A 22872-nucleotide genomic window follows, 5' to 3' on the forward strand; every position below is an offset into this window, starting at 1 on the left:
TGCAAATTAAAACAAGAAAAGTACAAAGTGCTAACCATCTGTTAGTGGTACTTTTGTTACTATCAGATCAACTCCCACTTATTCCTGGGAAGGAAGGGGAAGTGTTCATATCTACAGTCTCTCTTTGTGCAGGAAGGAGCCCTACCAAGTCCCACTACAGACCCAATGCATCCAGTGGTCCAACCGGCCCCTCCAAGGCCAATTACAGCAGCTATCAGGAAATCATTGCCACTTCTCTCTTAAACCTGGGACAAATAGCAGAAGAAACCCTGGCTATTGAGGGCCAGTTGCCTGAGAGCCAGGGGCAAGCTGCAAAGTCCGGAGCCAACATCGTCCACCTGGTTCAAGAGGGGGCCCGTGAGGGGGCACCCGGGGAAGAGGGAGACAAGGAAATCTTCATCCAAACAGAAGACGCTGAGGAAGTCATTGAGGTCACAGGCGAGAGAGGAGGAGAGCTGTGTCTGGAGCCCCGAGAAGGCCTGGCCAGTCAGGACTCCCGCAAAGCCCAGACTGGGGCACAGGCCACCGAAGAGGAAGAAGAAGATGAGGAAGAAGACGAGGATGATGAGGATGAGGACGAGGAGGAGGAGGAGGAGGAAGAAGAGGAGGAAGAGGAAGAGGAGGAGGAAGAGAAGCCCCCTGAAGTGGTCTGCGAAGAAGTCCCCCATGTCTCCCAGGATCCCCCAAAGCCTCACTGCCCCAGCCAGCTCAGCCCTCAGCCTGAATACTCGGTCATCGTCGAAGTGCGCTCTGACGGCGACAAAGACGACGATGCACACTCCCAGAAGTCCGAGGTGACCGACGAGTCGGACATGTACGACATGATGACTCGGGGAAACCTGGGCCTCCTGGAACAGGCCATCGCGCTAAAGGCAGAGCAAGTGCGGGTAGTCCGGGAGCCCGGCCGGCTGCCATCTGAAGCGGGGAAACCGCTCCAGACCGACGGGAAGCAAAACCGGCCCCTGGACACAGTCCGGAAAAATTACTACAGCAAAGGTAAGGCTGGTCATATCCCGTTGGGTCCCTCCCGCCTCGAGCTGCCTCTTACAGACTTACCCTGAAGCCTGCCTCTGCTTGCCGGCTGGCTTTGATCCAGCCTCCTGCCAATCAGCAAATATTCATCAAGCCCCTACTATGTGCTAGGTACTTGCCTACCCTCACTTCCTATGCTCCCCATTTCAGTCAACTACTGAACAGTTTCCCAGGGCACTGTGCCCCCAGGTACGACTGTTATCGCCTGGATTACTGCTCCCTCCTCACCCCAACTCTCCACGGTTGACCTAGCCCCTTCTCCCCATCCTCATTCCTTACTCTTCATGGCTGTTTCCTATATGGGTCCTGTCCCAGCTCTTTACCCATCCCGGCTTTTCCAGGCTCTATCTATACTGTCTCTAGGTGAGGCTGCTTTCTAGGTTAGCCAGGTGCCAGCTCAATTTCTAGGCTGCTTTCCTAACTCAGTTCCCCTGCTCTTAAGCCAGGCCCTGACTTTCCTACAAGAAGGATTTTAAATGTAAAAGAATGTGAATGTTACTACCCACATACAACTGGCCCTGTGAAATGGAATCTAAGCTGCCTTAAAGATGGGACTTCTTGGGTGTCCTCTTTTCCTCTGATATTGGGTGGGTAGCAGCCCATAGTGAGTGATAGAAAAGTGGAAGGTGGGAAGATCTACCATGAATCCAGTAAAAAAAAAAAAGCTACTGCTGAATTGAAGGATAAACGCAGCTTGGTTCTATCCTCAAGAAGGTGTTAAGGCTGATGTGCAGTCAGTTGGTGATGAAAACTATTACAGATTCTGCTGATATCAGTTGACGGGAAGAAAGTTGAGGGCTAGGCAGAGACTGACTCTTCAAGGATTGAATGAGAAACCAATGTCAAGTACTCTGTAAACCAAATGTTCAGTTAGCTAAAGAAACTTTATGTTCTCACTGAGGGCCTATACTTCCTCCCAAATATCTTGAGTGTTTTGAGATTTTATCTAACCACTTTAAAAAATGTTTGAATAATTAGATTTTTTGCAGATTCTATCCGAATGACAGATATAAATGGCCTTAAAAATTTCAGGGTCCCAGACTCAGAGAGTTGGAAGGGACCTCCAACATTACCTAGTCCAACCCATACTTGAACAAGACTATTTCTCAAAGACATCCCTAACTAGTGATGATGTAGTCTTTGCTTGAAGACCTCCAGTGAGGAGAGTCTTGGCTTAGCACTTCCCCTGACTGATCATTTGGCCAGGGGTTGGGGAGGAGTGGAATGAAAGTACTCCAAGTACTTAAGAGGCACAGATTGAGGAAGAGGATAGACCCTTTTTCATGTATGTCAGTTTGGCTGTGGAAAAGTTCACTTCATAATGTAAAGTAAGGCTGGGGATATAAGGCTGAAGTTATCTTTAGGAAATTGATTCTGGCCTAAGTCGTTAGTTAGGAAGAGTCTAGCCACCATCCAGCTTAGGAGATCAGCCAAACCTTATTTTTACAGGTCTTTGTGACCTCAGATAATTAACTTCTATTTTCCTTTCATGAAGTGTATGGCTTCCATAGTTTATCTCAAAAGTTCATAGATGAATTGGAAAGGAACTAGATGATCTAGTCCTACCCTTCATTTTACAGATGAGGAAACTGAGGCCCTAAATATAAAGTGACTTGCCTGAAGTCATACATATAGGAAGTAACAAAACTAGGATTTAAACCCAAATCTTCTGACACCAGACCAACATTCTTCCTACAGTACCATGCTAAAGATCTACCTGCTTAACTACTATGCTCCCCACCTCTCCATTGGCCTGTCTGTTGACAGAGGGAGTTGATCTGGTTCCCAGGCCCAGTGCCATCCCATTTCAGATGGGTTTCTATTGGGAAAATTTTTCCAAAAAAAAGATCAAAAAGAAAATTCAATCACCTGTCTAGATTGTTGTCAAGTTGTGTCTGACTCTTCATGATCCCGCTTAGAGTTTTCTTGGCAAAGATAGTGAAGTGGTTTGCCATTTCTTTCTCTAACTCATTTTACAGATGAGGAACTAAGGCAAACATGATTAAGTGACTTGCCCAGGGTCACACAGCCAGTAAGTGTCTGATGCTGGATTTGAACTCAGGAAGATGAGTCTTCCAAACTTCAGGCCCAGCACTCTATCCAACATACTAGCTAACTGCCCCAACTATCCAGATACTTTTGTGTAAAAGATACTAAGCACCCTGGACAGAGTCAAGAGATCCAAGTTCTAATCTTGGTTCTCTTCCTCACTGAATGAGTGACTTTGAACCTGTCAGTTTCACTCTTTTGCCCTTAATTTCTCCATCTGTCTAATAAAGAGGTTAAACTAACTGATGTCCAAGGTCCCAGCCCTACTTGTCAGTGAGTGTATCCAGCCCTTTGGCTGGAAATATTTGGATCATTGACTGAAATTTTCAATTTCTATCCCAATGGTTGGTGTTAACAAGAAATGACTTTCCCAAGTCACATTTTATTCTAATTGAACATTTGGGTAGTATGGTTCTAATCTCAAGAAATCCCTATGTCACCTTCCATGACCTCATTCCTCAGCTCCTCCTTCTCTGAACAGCAAACTAGTGTTAGGTATTGTAACCTTCCATTTCTTATTCTTCCTTTATCTGAGGCCAACTGTCCATAACTCCTAAGTCAGAGGAAACTCCAGTCTTCTCCCCTTACATTCCTTCCTAGACGCTTCAAGAGCTGAAAAGCGTGAGATCAAATGCCCCACTCCAGGTTGTGATGGAACTGGTCATGTCACAGGATTGTACCCTCATCATCGTAGTCTGTCTGGCTGCCCCCACAAGGACAGGATTCCTCCAGAGAGTGAGTACTCTTCATAGTGACTGTTTACATTGGCCCATGACATTTGTCCAAACCTCAAAGCTCACAATGCATTGCTGTCATTCAGCAGGACCAGCAATTCACTTCAGGCCAGGTCTCATGGTGCCTTGGGCTGTCAGACACTTGCCCAGTTCCTCCAATTAGCCATAGGCTCCAGATCCAGTGGCATACGGACTGCCTACATAAAACATTCCCCATTATCAGTCATTGATCTCACAATTACAACATGTCAGATGTGCCTGCAGATAGCCAGTGGGTACATGTGGACAATGCTGTAGAAGACAGGCTATAGTTTATTTCTCCTTGAGTCTGAAATAGAATACTCTTGAACATAAATAACCATAATCATTGGGTGTGTGGGATAATTGGATAATGGCCAAATTGGCCTTATCTGTCATTCCAAAGTTTGCAGGCTTATAATAAACACAGAACTGCAGGAATTGGGTTTGGGGGACAAGGTGCTAGGAGGATGAGAACAGTCACCTTCAGAGTAGCTTGAATTCAAAACATACAAAAAGAAAGTCTTAGGAAAAAAATTATTTTCTTCATGTTTAAGGTTATCACTGCACAAGACAGATTATAATTAGATGGAAACCACAGCCCATCTGAAGGATTAAAAGCAATAATGCCAGGCACTTTTTCCTTTTGCCATAGAAAGGAAGAATTCAAAAGAAGTAGGAGATGGCTCACTCACCCCCTCTACCTTCTGCACAGACCACACACACACACACACACACACACACACACACACACACACACACACACACACACTTCCCCCATACTTGATACTTGACCTAGATCCCATATCTGATTTAAGAGTGAATGGTTATAGCTCTTCCTTTCCTATAGACAAACCCTAAAGGAGTGTTTCTGTTTGCTCAAGCCCTAGAATGTGGGTTGTAGAATGATTTGATTACCTGTCTCTTTATTTCAACTCTGCCTCACTTCTTCCCTTCTCCCCCTCCCTGTCTCTCCTACAGTCTTGGCCATGCATGAGAATGTGTTGAAATGCCCCACTCCTGGCTGTACAGGGCAAGGTCACGTAAACAGCAACCGGAACACACACAGAAGGTACTTGTCACGAAGCTGATAGGAGGGTGGAGCCACCAACCAACTCAGGGGGCTTCAAACTGCTAACAACCGTGTCTAATGTAACAATAGCCCATTGGCCTATAGCCTGAAAGAGTCAGTCCCTGGGGCTCTGGGAAAACCCAACAATTTTTAATTCTCATTCACTACAAGCTTGGTTTTCCTGCTTGCCAATGATTCTGAGGGAGACACAAGATGGGAAGGGAGAGAGAAGAGGACAAAACTGGAAAAGGGGAGATGTGGGATGACCAGTACTGATGTCAGAAGACAGATGGAAATTTGGGGCCAGAAAATTATTTGCAAGACAGAAACTGAGTGTCCTTTTCTTCTTAGTTGAAAGATAAAAGGGAAACTAAGGGGGGAGAGAAACCTCAAATTAGTCAATTATTTTCTTTCTGAGAAGTCCAAGTAAAAAGAGGTCGAAATTTGGGTCATATATGGATTTCAATCATCTACTCCATGTCTGTTCCTCATGATGAAGATAATTTAAAACTGATTGAATACACCTACATAACTCTCACCCAAGTGCATTAATTTCTTGTGTTACCGATGATCACACTCAATGAATGACGTGAGTATTTGTACCTGGACCAGTTGGACCTTATATTGTGCATTCATTCATTCATTCATTCATTCATTCATGTAATAAACATGTATTAAGTACCTACTGTGTGTAGAGCACTGTGCTAGATGCTGGTGGAGATAGAATTTAGTTAAGATAAGAATTTAGTTAAGTTAGTTTAGTTTCCACTTCGTTCATGGAAGACTTATAGTCTAGCAGTGTTACTGAGAAAGCCTCCAGTCTAAAAAACCAGATAAAGTTAAATTTAAAACTTGTTGTAATTACACTATAACCTCTCCAAGCCAGAATTAGTAAATTAAAATACTTTATTTTGTACTCTACTGATGTTAACAAGTGCATATAGCTCTCTCTGTCTCTCTGTTTTCACATTATCCAATGTCCATTATCTAGAAGTCTTTATAGAATCCCCTGTCACTGTTTAATTTATGGACCAACCAAGACCCTTTGCAAGGCTAGGTATCTTAATGAAAGGTTATACTGGGTGGCCATGGTAAAACCAAACCAAGTCTCATATCTTTTGACAGTCAGGCCACAGTGTCTTTCTTCCCTTCTGGCTACTGGTGAGCCCAGGGCTAATGGTGTGTAAAAATAAGTTATGCTCACACACACACACACAAACACACACACACACACACACACACACACACACACACAGCCCTTATAGAAGATGAGCAGCAGAGAAGGCAGGAAGGAATCTACACTGGTGGAGTCAATAATGAGCCCTTTCCCTGGTTGGACTGTAACATATGGTGATCGTCTAATCTCACTGACCGGCTCATTTAGAAAATGGATTTAGAGAACCACCTTCCATGATCCAGTCTCCCTCTCCTGGGTGTTGAGGCTGTGACAAGTCACCATCATTGTGTAGCTCTGAGTTTGGAGTCAGAGGGCCTGGGTTCATTTCCTGGTTTTGCCACAAATGACTAGGCAAGTCATTCAACCTCTCTGGGTCTCAGTTTCCTCCTCAGTTAAAAAAAGAGGTTGATTAAATGATCTCAAAGGTCCCTCTTTAGACCCAATAAGCTAGCAGGCTTGCCATCGTGGCTCAGTTTTGGGTCAGACCCAGACAACCAGAATAAGAGTGTGTTCTTTTTCAAAGAATTCTTAAAGCTCTTGGGAGGGTAGAGACACCAACCAAACCAACTCCATACCCAAAGAAAGCAAACAACTGTACAGAGGGCAATGTTGGCCTCCTGGCCCACAGCCTGAGATTTCCCTTTTCCTTCCCTTTTTTTAAGACAAATGCTCTAATTACAGTAAATTCCATTGCTGACTTGCTATTTTCTCAGAGCATCTACTGTGTGGGGCATATGGTAGCAATCTGTGGTGCTACCCTTTCTCAGAGGGTAAGGAGAGAAGTAACTCCAAAGAATGTTTGTTGAAGACCAGTGGGCAAGATTTGGATTTCAGCAACAAATTCAATTCAACAATAATAACCTACTGTGTGCAAAGCACTGTGCTCAACACTGGGGATATAAAGATGAAAAATAGTCTCTGTCTTCAAGGAGTCAGTAGCCTTGGCCTAACCCTAAGGTGGACATGACATTTACAAAGATAAATATAATTAAAGGTAGAGTATGATAAAATTTAAAAAGATTCCAGTTAAATGTTCTAAGAAAACTGGAAGAAGAGAACACTTTCAGGAGGATGATTGAGGCAGATTTCGTGGCAAAGGTGGCCCCAAAGCCAAACCTTAGAATGAGAGAAGGACTTTGGTAGGTGGTGATAGAATCTGTGAATGCACGGAGGCTAGGGAGGAAATGCTGTTTGGGAAGGAACTAGCAGTCCAGTTTGTCTGGAATGGAAAGTGCATGAAAGGGAGTAATGTGGAATAAAGCTAGAAAGGTGGGGTGAGACCAAATGTGTAAGGCCTCAAATACCAGAGCAAGGATTTCGTATTTTATCCCATAGATGATAAAGAATCACTGAAGATTTTTTTAACAGGAGATCAGCCTGTGCATTAGGAGGATTATTTTCACAGGATGGATTGGGAAGGATAAGAATTGGATATAGGGAAACCATTTAGGAGGCTAGTATAGTCTGAATTAAAGATGGTGATTCAAAGGAGATAAGGCAAGAGAAGTTCATGTTAGTAGAATCAATATGCCTTGGCTTCTGAAAAGGTGAATTAGAGCCATATGTGTAGGGCTTCAAATCGGATGAGGAGCATCAGATATGGCAAATGAGAAAGAGTGAAAAGCCCTCCAAGAAACCCCAAAGTTTCTAACCTAGGTTCATATATTCAGAGTTTCATAGATTTAGAGCTGAAAGGGGACCTTAGAAATTTAATCCAATCCCTGCATTTTACAGATAACTTAAGACCCAGGGAAGTTAAGTGACTTTTATGCTCATGAACATTGTCAGATGACATGACCATGGTTCCCAAAAAATAATGGTGGAAACATCAACTCCTCTCTCTAATGCCCACTACCTCTGTAACCCCTGGCAAGTCACTTAACCTTTCTGGGCCTCAGTTTCCTTAACTTTTAACTGAAGGGCCACAAAGAATCACAGAAAGCAGAATAACTTTAAAACATGTAGAATTTATTGCCTATCTAAAAAGAAAAGCAAGTTGTGTATGATAGAGATTCACATTATCCAATGTTCTTTTTCTGATCTATTTTGCATATGGAAATGTTCATTCTATTTGTGTTTGTTAAGTGCAGAATAAAATAATAAATAAATAAATAAAATAAAATAAAATAAAGGGAGGAACTAGATGGCCTCTAAGTTCTCTTCTAGCTCTAGAACTATGATTTTGTGGTTTTTTATTGCTTTGGGGCACATAATAGCCATAAAAGTTGACAATGATGTAGCACATTAAGGTTTACTAAGTGCTATACATAAATTAGCTCATTTGATCCTCATAACTCTCAGAGGTAGGAACTTCAGGTACAATTATCCCCATTTTACTTAAAGAACTATCTCTTCCAACTCCTTTAATTCTCTTCTATGGATGGTGGGTGCCATCATTAAGAAAGGGGGAGATGAGAGGAAGAGAGCATTAAGGGAGGAAGATGATGAGTTCATTTGCAAACTTGTTGAGTTTGAGGTTCCAGGAGGATTTAAGTTCAGATGTTTATTGGATCTAGTGAAATTCAGGAGTGGACTTGGAGAAAATTCGTGCTGGATAAATACATTTGTGAATCTTTTGAATAGAGGTGATAGTTGAACCATAAAAAATGGATGAGAAAACCAATGAAGAGTACAAAAAGAGAAAAGAATGGAACCTAGAATAGAGCCTTTGGGGACACCCACACTTAGAGAGTGGGAGGACAATGAACCAATGAAGGAAATAGAACAGTGGTCAGGCAGAATGCTTTCCCCGGCTTAGAATTTCTTCCAGATGTTTCTTCATTGTCCTTTCCAGTGGCCCCATCCCATCACACCTGTGGAGCTCTGTGAGTGCTCATGCTTGGGGGGGTGAGATGGCAACAGTAAGACCAAGACACATTCAGTGCAAATCCTGAGCCAAGGGAGAGGTCTCCCTGTTGCTTATGCTCAGTTTTTCCTCCTTGTGTTTTTTTCCTTAGTTTGTCTGGGTGTCCCATTGCTGCAGCTGAAAAATTAGCCAAATCTCATGAGAAGCAACAGCCGCAGGCGGGCGATCCTTCCAAGAGTAGCTCAAATTCTGATCGGATTCTCAGGTGAGTGAAGTAGAGAGGACAGAAGCAAATATCATTAGTAAGAACCCACTCTTATTAATTGGGACTCAGAGGACTTCCCTCGGTGTCCCTTGATGACATGCTCATATCCTATGGCTCTGTTGCTTTGGTAATGAGTCCTGTTCTTACATCTTTAAGTCATTCCAAGATGGGTAGATAATTCATTGATAATTCAAGATTGTAAGCTCTTTGAGAGCAGAGACCACGTCATTTTCCATCTCTGTGTCTCCAGTGCCAAGTACTGGGACCCGCACATTTTAGGTGCTTAATGTAAATTGGATCAGAATGAATTCTTAAACTAGTGGAAAAGGAGAATCAAAGAAGGGGTAAATAAGACTGCTGCTTGGGTGAATGGGATGAAAATAACCAATGAGAAAAGGCAAAGCTGCCCAGCTGTTTTGCTTCTGTTTCCTCTACAACATAGAATGACCTTTGGACTGGAAAGGGCAGATCAAAAAACAGTTAACGTGGAGTTGAAATGTAATATAAGCAGAGAAATAATGACAGAACCTAGCTGTCTTTGATGAGATAAAGGCTCCAGGCTCAGGGAAGTGAAAGAGGTTATGGCTGTGATTTTGGAGCTTGTCAGTGATCTTTGAAAGATTGGGGAGATAAGAAGTGCCACACACCTAGAGAAGAGCAAATATTCTAATGTTCAAGACAAAAAAGAGAGTCTTCAGAGTATAGGCCATTAAGCTTGACTACAATTTCTGACAAAATTTTTAAATGAATTATTAAAAGGATGGTTAGTGAATGTCTGGAAAAGGAAGCAGTGATCAAGAAATAGCCCAGCATGGTTTCAATAAGAGCTGGTCATGCTAGATTTGGGGAAATGCTACAGTTACTCTAGATCTTAGTTAAGTATTTGACAAAGTCTCTCATATCATCCTTGTGAACAAGAAAGACAGCTGTGAACTAGAAGATAGCCTGAAGACTAGTCTTTAGTGGTTCAATGTCAACTGAGAAAGAGCTCTCTCCTAGAATACTCTAAGTTTCTGTGGTTGATCTTGTGCTGTTAAACATTTTTATCAGTGAACTGGAAAAAATCCTAGATTTATCAATTTTGCATGTGACACAAGGTGTTTTACTTGGAGTCAGGAAGATGTGGGTTCAAGTCCTGTTTAACATTTACTGGCTATATGATGGTAGGCAAATCATTTAATCTCTAAAAGCCTCAGTTTTCTCATCTGTAAAATGAGGAGTTTGTACTCTCTGGCCTCTAAGGTCCCTTCTTCCAGCACAAAATCTATGATCCAATGATCCTCTGGTGACCAGTACTAAAGATGACATTTAGTATCTACAAATATCTCAGTGAACTTAGCAAATCTAATAAGATAAAATTTAATGAGGATAAATGTAAAGTTTTATATACATTTTTTAAAAATCAGCTTTACAAGTATAAGATGGAAGAGGTATGGGCAAATGGAAGTTTGTTGGAAATATGCTGGGTTGGTGAAGATTAGTGGATTGCAAGTTTCATATGAGTCAATAGGGAGATACTGCAGCCAAGAAAAGCTAATAACATCATAGGCCACATTAAAAGACAGTGTATCCAGGACTAAGAAAGGAGGCAATAGCTTAACTGTATTCTGTCCTGATAAAGCTGCATCTGGAAGTATAGTGTTCAGTTTGGGGTGCCATATTTTAGAAAGAACGTTGATAAACTGGAGAACAGCCAGGTGAAGGCAGCCAGGATGGTCAAGAGCTCCTGAGTTGATCCCATGTGAATTTCAGTTGGAGAAACCGGGGGTATTGAACTAGGACAAGAGAAGGCACACAGAGATCCATGATAATTTCCTTTAAACAATTTGAAAGACTCTCATGTGGATGAGGGGTAGATTTGCTTGGCCCTAGAAGACAGAACTGAGAGCAAAAGGTAGAAAGTGTGCAGAGGCAGGTATAGGCTTGACATAAAGAAAAAGAAACAACTTCTAAATAATGTGAGCTCTCAAAAAAAAGTGAAAGGGGCTACCTCAGGGTACAGTAGATTCCTTTTTCATAATGGATCTTCAAGCAGAGCCTGGATGACCACAGATTACATATTTTGGGGAGGAGATTCTTGTTCAGGTACACACTACATTAGATGGCCCCAAGGGTCCAATTCAATTCTGACAGTCACTGTTTCTACTTCTGTTAATTTATTCGAATTGAATTGTTCATTTCAGGGAGCACACACAGGACAATAACATACTTCTGCAGCACAGCATAATGCTACAGCCCTGGGCCAAGAGAGTTATGGTGAATCTAAAGACATCTCTGTGGATTGCTTTCGAATGCAAAATGCATAGGAATTATTGCTAATGCATTAGCCAAGCCAGAGGGATCTTTTCTTTTCTTTTTCTTTCTTTCTTTTTTTAAACTTGACTGGGAATGATTTTGCTGCCTTTTCTTTGCTTTTTCTTATAGCAAATCGCCTAGCGACTTTAAGTCTTAGGAAATTTTTTGAAAGGAAAGGTTTTCAATTACTCCCATACATATTATTTCCTACGTATAACATCAAATACTGTTCTAAATGAGTGACTTGGGTGGCCAATCACTGTCCATCCTAGGAAAAGAAAGAAAAAAGGCCATGCACAGAACTTAAACTTCTATTTTCTTATATAAAGAGATTTATTGAAGGGAAATGCATAATTGGAAGAGAAGACAGGCTGGTACACGGTAAGGGTAAGGGATGACAGGAAGACAGCCACAGTGCTCCATTGGTATCCTCATAATGTTAGGAAAAATCAAGAAAAGCCTCTACAGAGTAGAGCTCTTGAGGTAGCAAGTTTATGAGAGACATGGACAAGTATCACACAGGGTGGGCAGGCATGGATGGATTATAATCTGCATTGTTGGAGGGAATTTCCAAATCAATGAGATCATAGATCCATTTATATATTTGATAATTCACTACAGCTGACCAAGGACTCAGGAGGGCCATAAATTGGAGATCGTTAGGTTAGAATCCTGAGGTGGGTCTCACTAGCCCTTTGGGCTACAGTTGTGAGAGCTTCCGCCTGCAGCATCAAATCATCCTGGGGTGGAATCCAGCATCATAGAATGGCTTTCCAGCTTTCACCTTTTACATAGGAAAACCCTGTCCCTAATGTGCTTCCAGGATATTTCACCAGATTTCAGATTTCTTCCCTTCTCAGGAGTTCCAAGAAAGTAATTGATGGGACAACAAGGTTCTATCTCTTTCCTGCACTCTCAGATCTAAACTTTGGGATCTCTGAGCATTATAATTGTTTAAGGGCCTGAAGAAAGGGGAAAAGAAAACAGGAAGAGAGATCAAGTCACCCTGTGGCTAACTTTTCTAATGTATAGTCCTGACCGTTCTCAAAGAGAAATAGGCCATGATTTACGTGATTGAACATGTATAACTTATATCTGATTGCTTACCATCTCAGGGAAGGGGGAGGGGAGGGATGGAGGGAGGGATAGAATTTGGAACTCAAAACTTAAGAAAAATGTTTTAAAAAATTTAACATGTAATTGGGGGGAAACTAATATGTTAAAAAGAAAAAAGAAAAAAATAGGTCCATGCCTCTGACTGGGCCCTGTGAAACATCTATCTGAAAGTTTCCCAGAGCACACGGGCTCATCTCTCTGCACAGGTGGCTATTAGCTCACAAGGGGCAAAACCTAGAACAAAAGTGCCATTAAGTTTGTTCATGGCCTGGATTTCTGGCTTAACTCTTTATCATCCGAGATGATTTCCAAACTCTAAAGTATGTTTTAAATGCAACAAACAAGTTAACATTCACTATAAGTTTTTGTTTAATACCACCTAGATTGGGAAGTCTTGCATCTATGAGATGGGCTAGCAGACAATCACTGGGAGCCAGAATAGCCTCTACAGCACCTGGCTCTAAAGCCTGTCTTGTTAGTATTTTTATAAGATGTTTGGGGATTTGCCTGTTTGTCCAGTAAACTCCATATACAAGGAGGAGTACTGTGCTAAGAACTAAGAGGATCAGCCTTTCCTTTCCCCCTTAAAGTGATCAGCTAAATGATCTCTAAGGTCCCTCCCTTCAGGTCATGATTCTAGGACATGCCACTACAATCATTAGTGAAGTCTCATGATAAGAGTAGAAGGAGAATGGGGACTTGAAGTCAAAAAAGACCTATTTGAATCTGTGTACATCATATAACCTCTCTGCCTCAGTTTTGTCATCAATGCAATGGGATTTCTAAGGGATGGGGAGAAGGGGAATGGGGTTGGTGGTCCGGATTATGTATGTAATCTCATCAGTGTGGGGAACTCCTGGTAGGGAAACTCCACTGGTGAAGATTGGTGTCTTAGAGAGTTGCCTGGGGGAACTAAGTAGATTATCAACTTGCCCAAGATTACACAGCTAGTATGTGTCAGAGGAAAGATTTGAATCCATGTTCTCCTTACTTCAAAGGATCACCATCTATCCACTAAACCACACTGCCTAAACATGCAATGGGAGTAATAATACTCATACTATCTACTTCTTAGAGTTGTGAGGAAAGCAAATATTGGCAGGCCTTAAAACATTACAGAAATGTGTGTGATCATTCTCACCCTTGTGAGAGAGAATTTGGAGGGAGAGTACTTACCAATACCCATCTAACTTTCCTGACACCCTGAGCCAGCAACAGAAATGTGTGCTTGTCTCTCCGTGGAAACAAAGAAGGGATTATCTGGAAATCCGGCCCCAGCATGTATGTGCATGTGTGTGCATTTGTGTGTATATGTGTCTGTGTGCATGTACCTCTGTGTGTGTGTGCCCATGCTCTCTGAGTATCCATCCCTTGTCCATGACCTTAACCTAGTGAATGCCAATTCTTGACCTTAAGATTTCTGGGTTTTATTCATAGGAAATAGCAGTAGTCTGGGCCCTGGCACTGCCTCTAATGTTAATTTGCTTTGTGATTCAGGGCAAATTATTTTATTTCTTCCAACCTCAGTTTCCTCATCTATGAGAAGGGAAATAATAATACTAATTGTTGTAGCTGTTATGAAAAGACAGATTGCAAAGTATTTTGGGGGGGTATGGAGGAAGAAGGGACAAGAATACAATATTAATTTAGGTTACTGTATCATGGAACTGGGTTGGAATCCTGCCTCTGATGCTTATGTACTACCCATGTGACCATAGCCAAGTCATTTCATGTCCCTAGGATTCAGTTTCCTCAACTGTAAAATGAACAGGTCAGACTAAATAGTCTCTGAGATCTCTTCCAGCTCAAAATCTGTAATCCCTTGACAGTTAAGCCAGATAATATCTATAAAAAATATCTACATGCATGTACATTAAGAAAGATATATGTACAGTGAATGTTTTCAGGGAGCTGGGTAGGTGACGTTTATATCTATTTATTTTTGTATGGGCCTGTGTTGTGTAAGGAACTCTCTTTACCAATACAGATTTTTAACTTGTTGGCAAATTATAGGTTTGGTGGTCTGGTGACTTGCCCCTGGTCACACATTATGTATTATGTGTTGGAAGAACTTGAACCCAGATCTTCCTGACTCTGAGCCCAGCACTAACAATCCTCCAGATAACTTGTAACGTACCTTTTATCAGATTTTTGGGGTGGTCACCACAGTGGAGAGATGATGCCCTGTCCATGGTACTGTACTGTGGTGAGTGAGACATTCCTCACTTCTCCGTCATACTGTATTCGGAGAATCCCTCATTCTGTGAGAGAAGTCCTGTCTCACTATGTAGCTAGTGGAAGTGGGGAGGGGAGGGGAGGGGGAGTCTTTTCTCAACCAAAGAGAGGATTTCTACTCAGAGTAGGAATAGGGAAAGAGAGCTATAAACCCAGAATTCCAAGTTCTAAGTCAGAATTCAAGCATTTGCCTATAGAAACAATGTTATACATGGTGGTTAGATTCCCAGATCAATCTATAAAAATCTGTCTAGGTGGCGCAGTGGATAGAGCGCTGGCCCTGGAGCCAGGAGGACCTGAGTTCAAATCTGCCCTCAGACACTTGATACTTACTAGTTGTGTGACTCTGGACAAGTCACTTTCCCCAATTGCCTCGCCAAAAAAAAAAAGTCTATGTAGCCCCTAATGTAATTCAAATAAAAAAATGCAGCTATGACTAAAGTTATGTGTCCCTGAGGACCTTCCATCCATCTTTGCTTTCACTGATCTCTTTGTCTTGTCACCCACCCTCTAGGCCTATGTGCTTCGTCAAGCAGCTGGAAATTCCTCAGTATGGGAGCTACAGGCCCAACATGGTCCCAGCCACACCCAGGGCCAACCTGGCTAAGGAGCTGGAGAAGTACTCCAAGGTCACCTTCGATTATGCAAGTTTTGATGCTCAGGTTTTTGGCAAACGCATGCTTGCCCCAAAGATTCAGACTAGCGAAACCTCACCTAAAGCCTTTAAATGTAAGTTGGAAGGGGATTGAGACTACTTTGAATAATTCTTTCAGATTTTTCTTTAAGCTTCACATCCAGGACTAGCAGGTTGTTCAAAGATGCAGGATTGGTGGGGGCAGGAAAGGAATGAGAAGATGCCTGGGACTCCTTGATTCAGAGCCTAATCTCCCTAGGTCTAGCATCACAGTTAAAACCACACCTAGCATAGAATACACTTAGCCCCCAATGACTTCAAATGGCAGATCTCCAATTCAGGCCTATTGTTCAGGCTGAGCTGACTCAGGTACTTGGGAAATACAAAGTCGCTCCTTCAGCCATCAAAACACAGATGCCTAGGTATAGAGTCTGTGTTCTCCGTCCCACCCCACTCTCATTATCACCATTGATTGCACCTAACCCCACACTCTGGACAACCCTGGTTATCACAATATTCAACCTTTAAGACTTTAATAAGCCCATTAGGACATGCACTGTCCATCTTTGAAAGCTTTCTTCAAAAATAAAACCCACGCTCATATATGATGTGTGTGTGTGTGTGTGTTTAAAGATTTAAGAAAACAGTTTGTAGAAGATGTTGTTAGCCCCAAGAGAGCTTTCTCTCTGACTAATCCTGAATTCAGAGTCCTGTTTAATCCTGACACAGCTGCTCTCTAAAAAGTGCTCATGTTTAAAAGCATCCCAGTTGGCTCCCCATGATGGAGGCTCCCTTTATTCCTGGGCTAAATCTGTAAAGGATCAGACAATGGAATTGGATGGAGGCCAGTGCACACAACTGCCACTGCCATCCTGGGTTAGCGCTGATGGGAAAGTAATTTGTTTCTCTGCACAAGTGACTCTCTTGCTGAATAGATTGTGTTATTTGCAATATTAGCAAAGAATTTTCAGGGTAATTGTACTGACAAAAATAATTCCCGCAAACCCACTAGGATAATCCCTTCTATCTTTTCTCATCACTTACTTTACTAATTTGCTGATTGCAAGTCCATTAGTGCTAGAAATACTTATGAAATGGAAAAGCATCTCTGAGTGTACAGTGTGAAATTGAAATTGGCATTTCACCCTCATGAATGTTGTCAGGTTGTCCTCTGAACCCCTAAACAGGGATTAGACTGGACAACACAAGAAGGAATGAACTACCCAGGACATGTGTGTTTATCAGAAATATCATTTTAAGAAGATGGTCATTGTGCAGGAATCACCGTTTTCATGGAGAGAATGTATTTTCTGGGAATCATCATCCTTAGTGTATAGTCTTCCAAGATAACAAGCACTTAACTTCCCATAAGATAAGCCAGAGTGGTTCATAGTGAGATGAAATAGAATTCAGAGCAAAAACACATGAGTCCTGCTGTGTTCTGGGCTTTCAGTCTTATTGGGCACATAAAAGAAATAACTGGACTACTAAGAAATATTATATTTGACTGCTAACCCATGTGAAAGCAATTTCATGGCCGCAGTATAATTACGAACAAAGTATCATTGTTTTGGGTCTGAATTTTTTGTATAACATGTTTTTCCTCCAACTATAATGTAAATCTATTGAGATAATGATTGTTGCTTAGGATGCCAAAATTAAAAATTAAACATCTGAACACAATGTGAGTCTATTTAGAAGTTTTCACTTATAAAGATTTTCTCAATTGACGTGTTCAAATATTTAAGTGCTATCTACATGGTAATAATTTTCCATTTGCTTTCTAAGGAGAATTCAAGATATATGTGTGTATGTATATATGTACACATGTGTGTATATGTGTGTGTATATACATACATATATGTACATGTGTATGTGTTTGTATATTTATATACATATATGAACTAGACTCTTGAAAAGGAGGATTTGAGGTTAGGGAGGTGGGAAGAGAGTTAAGTGTGGTTTATTGGGTGGGTTTTCTTGCTTCTCTCACCCTCAGGATCCCTGAGCATCCCTAAGACCTAAGTTCACATAAGTACCAGTTACACCTCTACCTAAATGCCCAAATTTATGAATAGCTGCTGTCTCTCTATTAAGTTGTGTGTCAGTCCATGTTATTCCCTTTTTGCAGCCAAACCTTTTCCAAAGGCCTCTTCCCCCAGGCACAGCCCCTCCGGTAGTTATGTGAAGAGCACGTCATCTTCTTCCGCAGGCTTCGACTACTCCCATGATGCCGAGGCTGCGCACATGGCTGCCACTGCCATCTTAAATCTCTCCACCCGCTGCTGGGAAATGCCAGAGAATCTCAGTACAAAACAGCAAGATCTCCCCAGTAAGGTCAGTTCAGGAGGGTGTAGAATTAAAGGTACTGAAGGAATGGTGGGGGCTTCACAAGGCCAGCTGTGCAGGTGCCTGATATGCCGATATGAAGGATGGGTAAAGCTGGGGTTTAGGGGACCCACTCGCTGAAGAAATGACTCTTCATTTCTAGTTTTGAGGGTATAGATGCTGACTTTGTGGAATGGGCCATTAAGATAAGCTCTGTCTAGCCAATCTTCCCTAACATCTCTCAATATGGAAAATGGAATCATTTGGGGAGGGGTGGAATGGAACTGTCTGGTTTGAGACTCTTTGGTCCCTCTATTGTCCCTGCCAAATCAATGGCCCCTGCAGAGCTGAAAGTTAACGAGTTTCCTCCAGATGAATCCTTTACCCTGTCTTCCTTAGGGCTAAAGACCATCACAGTAGTGGTCTCCCTATAGCATCCTGTATTTCATGTCATATTTATACCAACTCATTTCCCACATAGTTGTACTGCTTTAAGATTTATCCAACTTCTCCACCATGCTATGGAAGCGGGTACCTTCCCCCACTCGATTGCAGTTTAGTTGTGTGTGTTGTCTTCCCCCATTAGATTGTAAGCTCCTTGAGGTCAGGGACTGTCTTTTTTTTTTGTATTTGTATCCTCAGCACTTAGCACAGTGCCTGACACATGGTAGGTGCTTAATAAATATTTCTTGACTGTTATTATTTACTGAATGTTTCATAGCATGCTTAGCACAATGCCTAGACTATAGTAGGCACTTAATGTTTATTGAATTGAATTGAAAAGTATCATCAGATTATAGATTTAAAGACTTCACCTATTCCAACTCATTTTATAGATTAGAAAAGTGAGGCTCAGAAAAAATTAATTGGCCTGTCCATGGTCACCCAGGTTATCAGGGACAGGGACAGAATTCAAATCCAGGTCTACTGACTCCAAATCCTTTCCATTGTCCTACATTGCTTTAGAGGTCAGTGTCCACATAGATTTGGCTTGGTACCTGTTTGGGCTATGAAAATCAAGTAATGAATCCCCATGGGACTCTCAAAAGTTGGTAAACCAGGAAATTTCCTTCTGAAATGTTGCCTTATTTAGGTCTGTGGAATTGACTTCCATTATCATCTCACAAAGGGGATGTTTTACTAAGGTCATCTGGAGTACATAATTCATTTTGTCTAATTTACCATGCAAGATGCCCTTGGGATAGGGAGCAGAATGACTAATGAAAGATTTCATCTTTAAAATTTCAGTCTATGGACATTGAGGTGGATGAAAATGGGACTCTGGACTTAAGCATGAACAAACACCGAAAACGGGAGAATGCCTTCCCGAGCAGCAGCAGCTGCAGCAGCAGTCCCAGTGTCAAATCCCCAGATGTTTCCCAACGCCAAAACAGCACCAGTGCCACTAGCAGCACCATGACCTCACCCCAGTCCAGTCAGACCTCACGGCAGGATGAGTGGGATGGCCCCATTGACTATACCAAACCCAGCCGTCAGCGAGAGGAAGAGCCTGAAGAGGTGGGTGACTGAAACATGCACGTTCTAGGTTTTGATTTTGTTAGCCTTCCCTGTGGATGGAAGGAAGAAATGAAGACTCAAGCAGCCCTATCTCCTTCTGAGGCCAGTATTGGGAAGACAAAGATTGCTGGGATTTATTTTCCTCCTGATCACTTAAAACTTTTTCCATGAATAGAACACCAGCCCTGAAGTCAGGAGGACCTGAGTTCAAACCCGGTCTCAGACCAAACACTTGACACTTACTAGCTGTGTGACCCTGGGCAAGTCACTTAACCCCAATTCTCTAAAAAAAAAAAAAAAATGAAAAAATGAAAAACCTTCTCCAAGTGATGGTTTTATGTCTCTGTGGCTTTCATTCAGGTCCTCAGGAATGTGAGCCAAATCTGGGTCCAGCCCCATGAAGGCCAAACCATTACCTTGAAGCCCTATTCTTGCCTTGGTCTTAGGGTGACTGCCAACACCATCAGTCAGAGAGAAGCTGGGTTGGTTTTTTTGGTTTTTCATTTTTTTCTCATTATACCATAGGCCATCCTTGAATTTGCCCAGTGTTTCTACTGTCCTAGGTCAAGTCAGTGGTGATGACCCTCTCATATTCCATAGCCAAACACAAAACTTCCTCAAAGTTGAGTGGCCAGAGCTTTGGAGCTGAAGAGTAAAAGGTTTTCTAAATGGGTGGATTCTGACTATAATAGTATGCAACAAGCAATATGTAGTTTCCCAAAAGTCCTTTAGCATTGTGGGCACTATACTGACTTCAAAACTAGCCCTGACGTGCCCATGATAATGTTATCTTTGTCCCTCATATGGCTCCAATGCACCAGTTACAACAAATGAATTTATCATCTTTGCCACTCCCCTGGCATAAACAGTGATCAGCCTAGACAGGTGGGAACAAGGAAGGCAATTGGCAGAGTGGGCTGGCATAATCTGTTCTGAAGCAGGTTTCCAAACACTGGTGATCCAATTGGGCACAAAGCTTCCTAAAGAACAACAGTCCTAATGAAGAATAATAAGCCTAGAAGAATTGCCGTAGAATTCTAAGGAGTAAGTCTGGCTCTCTTTCCTTCTAACCTATATGCCCATCTGACCCAGAAGGCAGCACAGAATAGGAGAAAGGAAGGGAATAAGCATTTATATTATATGATTACATTTACATTATGGCCTACTTTGTGCCAGGAACTGTGCTAAATGTTTTGGGGTTTTTCCACAAATATTACCTCACTGATCCTCACAACAATTGTGTAAGGTTGGTGCTATCATTATTCCTATTTTATAGTTGAAGAACCTGAGGCAAACAGAAGTTAAGTGACTTGCACAGGATCATACAGCTAGTATGGATCCGGAGTCAGGAATAATCTGAGTTCAAATCCCAACTCCAGCACTAACTGTCTAACCATAGACGTGTCACAGCCTCTGAAGGACACTCCACTTCTGCAACTATAATAATACTTTTACTCTTTCCTCATTTACAAGGATGTTGAGAGGATCAAAAGGGCTTATGTATGTTAAGCGTTTTGCGAATGTTAAACTATGGGTTTCCTCAATGTTCCATGAGGTAAAGTTGCCATTTGGAAAGAGAGTGGATTTCTCGGCCTCTGAATGCTAATGCAGGTTCATTAGTTCATAACTGGTCCTCCCAGGAGCTGATGGAATCTTTAAATATTGACTAAAGTCAAATAGTGGGAGATAATCTCATCCCTGCATCCTATTTCAGTCTCAGGCACAATATGTACCACAAATGCCTCCTTAAAGCACATCTGTTTGTGCACATGGGGGTGGTTGTCATAGCCACATATTATCTTTGGCAAAGCTAGGCTGGAGAAAAAAAAAAGCTTCCAGGGATGAAGTGAAGTGACCCAGGGGAGGACAGATGACTTTACCCAGAGCCATTAGACTGAAAACTCCCTGAGAGCAGGGATTCTCTTTTGCCTTTCTATGTATCTCCAGCACTGAACAGTGCCTGGCACACAGTAGGCACTTAAGAAATGTTCATCCATTGACTGATGGAGCCATTGGGCCTCCTGGTCCTGCATCAGACTGTAGGAAGGCATTCTGAGACACAGAAAAAAGGATGAAAGAAAATTTGCTTCCAGATGAGAACTGGGAAAGAAAAGGGCCATATAAGCCTCAGTAGAGAGGCCTGTACTCATGTTTCATAGCAAAGAGTGATCCCCTTATCTCAAAAGAATGGCAGGACAGGAGGGTGCCAGCTAGAGGTACCCCTTCCTTGACTTAAGGCTGCAATGAGCTGAATCTGCGGGTGAAGTGGAGGTACCAGGTCCTCATGATTATGCTATAGAAAAAGACATCTGTTAACAAATAATCACTTGTTAAGCACCTACTATGTAACGGGACTGTGCCAAGCACTAGGGATATAAAAAAAAGGCAAGAGAGTAAATAAGTAAAAATAATTGTTTTAAAAACCCAGTTTCTTCTCTCAAGGAGTTCACAGTCTAATGGGGTAGACGAAGTGAAAACAATTGTATGAAAAAGATAAGGATAAATTAGAGGTAATCTCAGAGGGAAGGGACTAAGATTAAGGAGAATTGGAAACGGTTTCTTGCAGAATATGAGACATTAGCTGGGATTTGGAGGAAACCAAGGAAGCTGGAGGAAGATGAGAAAGGAGAGAATGCCAAGAATGTGGGACAGTCATGAAAATGGGAGGAGTTAAGAAATAAAGTGTCATGTACGAGGAAGAGCCAGGAGGCTGGTCGCTGGATTTCACTGGATCGTAGAGTATATGGAGGAGAGTGAGGTATAAGAAGATGGACAAGCAGGAAAGGGCCAGGTTAAGAAGGGCCTTAGCAGCCAGAGGGTGGATTTTATATTTGATCCTGGAGGTAATAGGGAGCCACTGGAGTTTACTGAATAGGGATTTTAGGAAAATCTACCCCTTAGGAAGATAATTTTGACAACTGAGTAGAGGATGGATGGAAGTGGGGGGAGATGTAAGGCAGGCTAATGCAATAATCCAGGTGGGAGGTGATGAGGGCTTGCACCAGTGTGGTGCCCATCCTAGAAGAAAGAAAGGCATATATTTGAGAGATATTACGAAGGAAGTAATATTAGAACTTTGGAACAGATTGGATATTGGGAGATGAGAGTGAGAATTTGAGGATGACCCCTAGGTTATGAGCCCAGGTCCCTGGGAAGATGTAGTACATCTGATGTGAATAATAATAACTTATCATTATGATAGCTTATATTTACAATGCACTTTATGTTCATAAAGCATTTCATCTCAGTCGGTCCTCATGGCAGCCTTATGTGAACATCATTATTCCTATTTTACAGATGAGGAGACTGAGACTTGAGAGATTGGGCAGCTTTCCTAAGGTCACACACCCCGTAAGTGTTAGAGCTGAACTTGACCCCAGATCTTTTGATCCCCGACGCCAGTGCTCTTTTAATTATACCACTAATGTTATGGGCTATTCCCACTAATACAGGCTTCATTTTGTACAACATCTGTTGACCCAGGGAGATATTCCCACATTCCAGGAGCATTGTGAAGTAGGAAGAACGCAGGGACCTAGGTTCAAGTCCTAGCTTGGTCACTTACTTAGACAAGTCTCAGTTCCTTCATCTAT

At 42.1% G+C, this 22872-nt stretch overlaps 1 protein-coding gene across 1 annotated transcript in view; it reads left to right on the forward strand.

Annotated features, from left to right (window-relative positions):
* The window catches only part of MYT1 (myelin transcription factor 1), an 82091-nt gene that overhangs the window by 8745 nt on the left and 50474 nt on the right, over positions 1–22872 (forward strand). Inside the window, exons 3-9 of the mRNA XM_078149163.1 lie at positions 133–996; positions 3682–3816; positions 4815–4905; positions 9040–9153; positions 15314–15528; positions 17565–17770; positions 19010–19279. Coding sequence (XP_078005289.1) covers positions 133–996; positions 3682–3816; positions 4815–4905; positions 9040–9153; positions 15314–15528; positions 17565–17770; positions 19010–19279 — 1895 coding nt within the window. The remainder of the gene's footprint in view (positions 1–132; positions 997–3681; positions 3817–4814; positions 4906–9039; positions 9154–15313; positions 15529–17564; positions 17771–19009; positions 19280–22872) is intronic.

This window comes from Phascolarctos cinereus, unplaced genomic scaffold, assembly GCF_003287225.1.
Source record: "Phascolarctos cinereus isolate Bilbo 61053 unplaced genomic scaffold, phaCin_HiC Scaffold_2;HRSCAF=192, whole genome shotgun sequence".
Classification (NCBI taxonomy): domain Eukaryota; kingdom Metazoa; phylum Chordata; class Mammalia; order Diprotodontia; family Phascolarctidae; genus Phascolarctos; species Phascolarctos cinereus.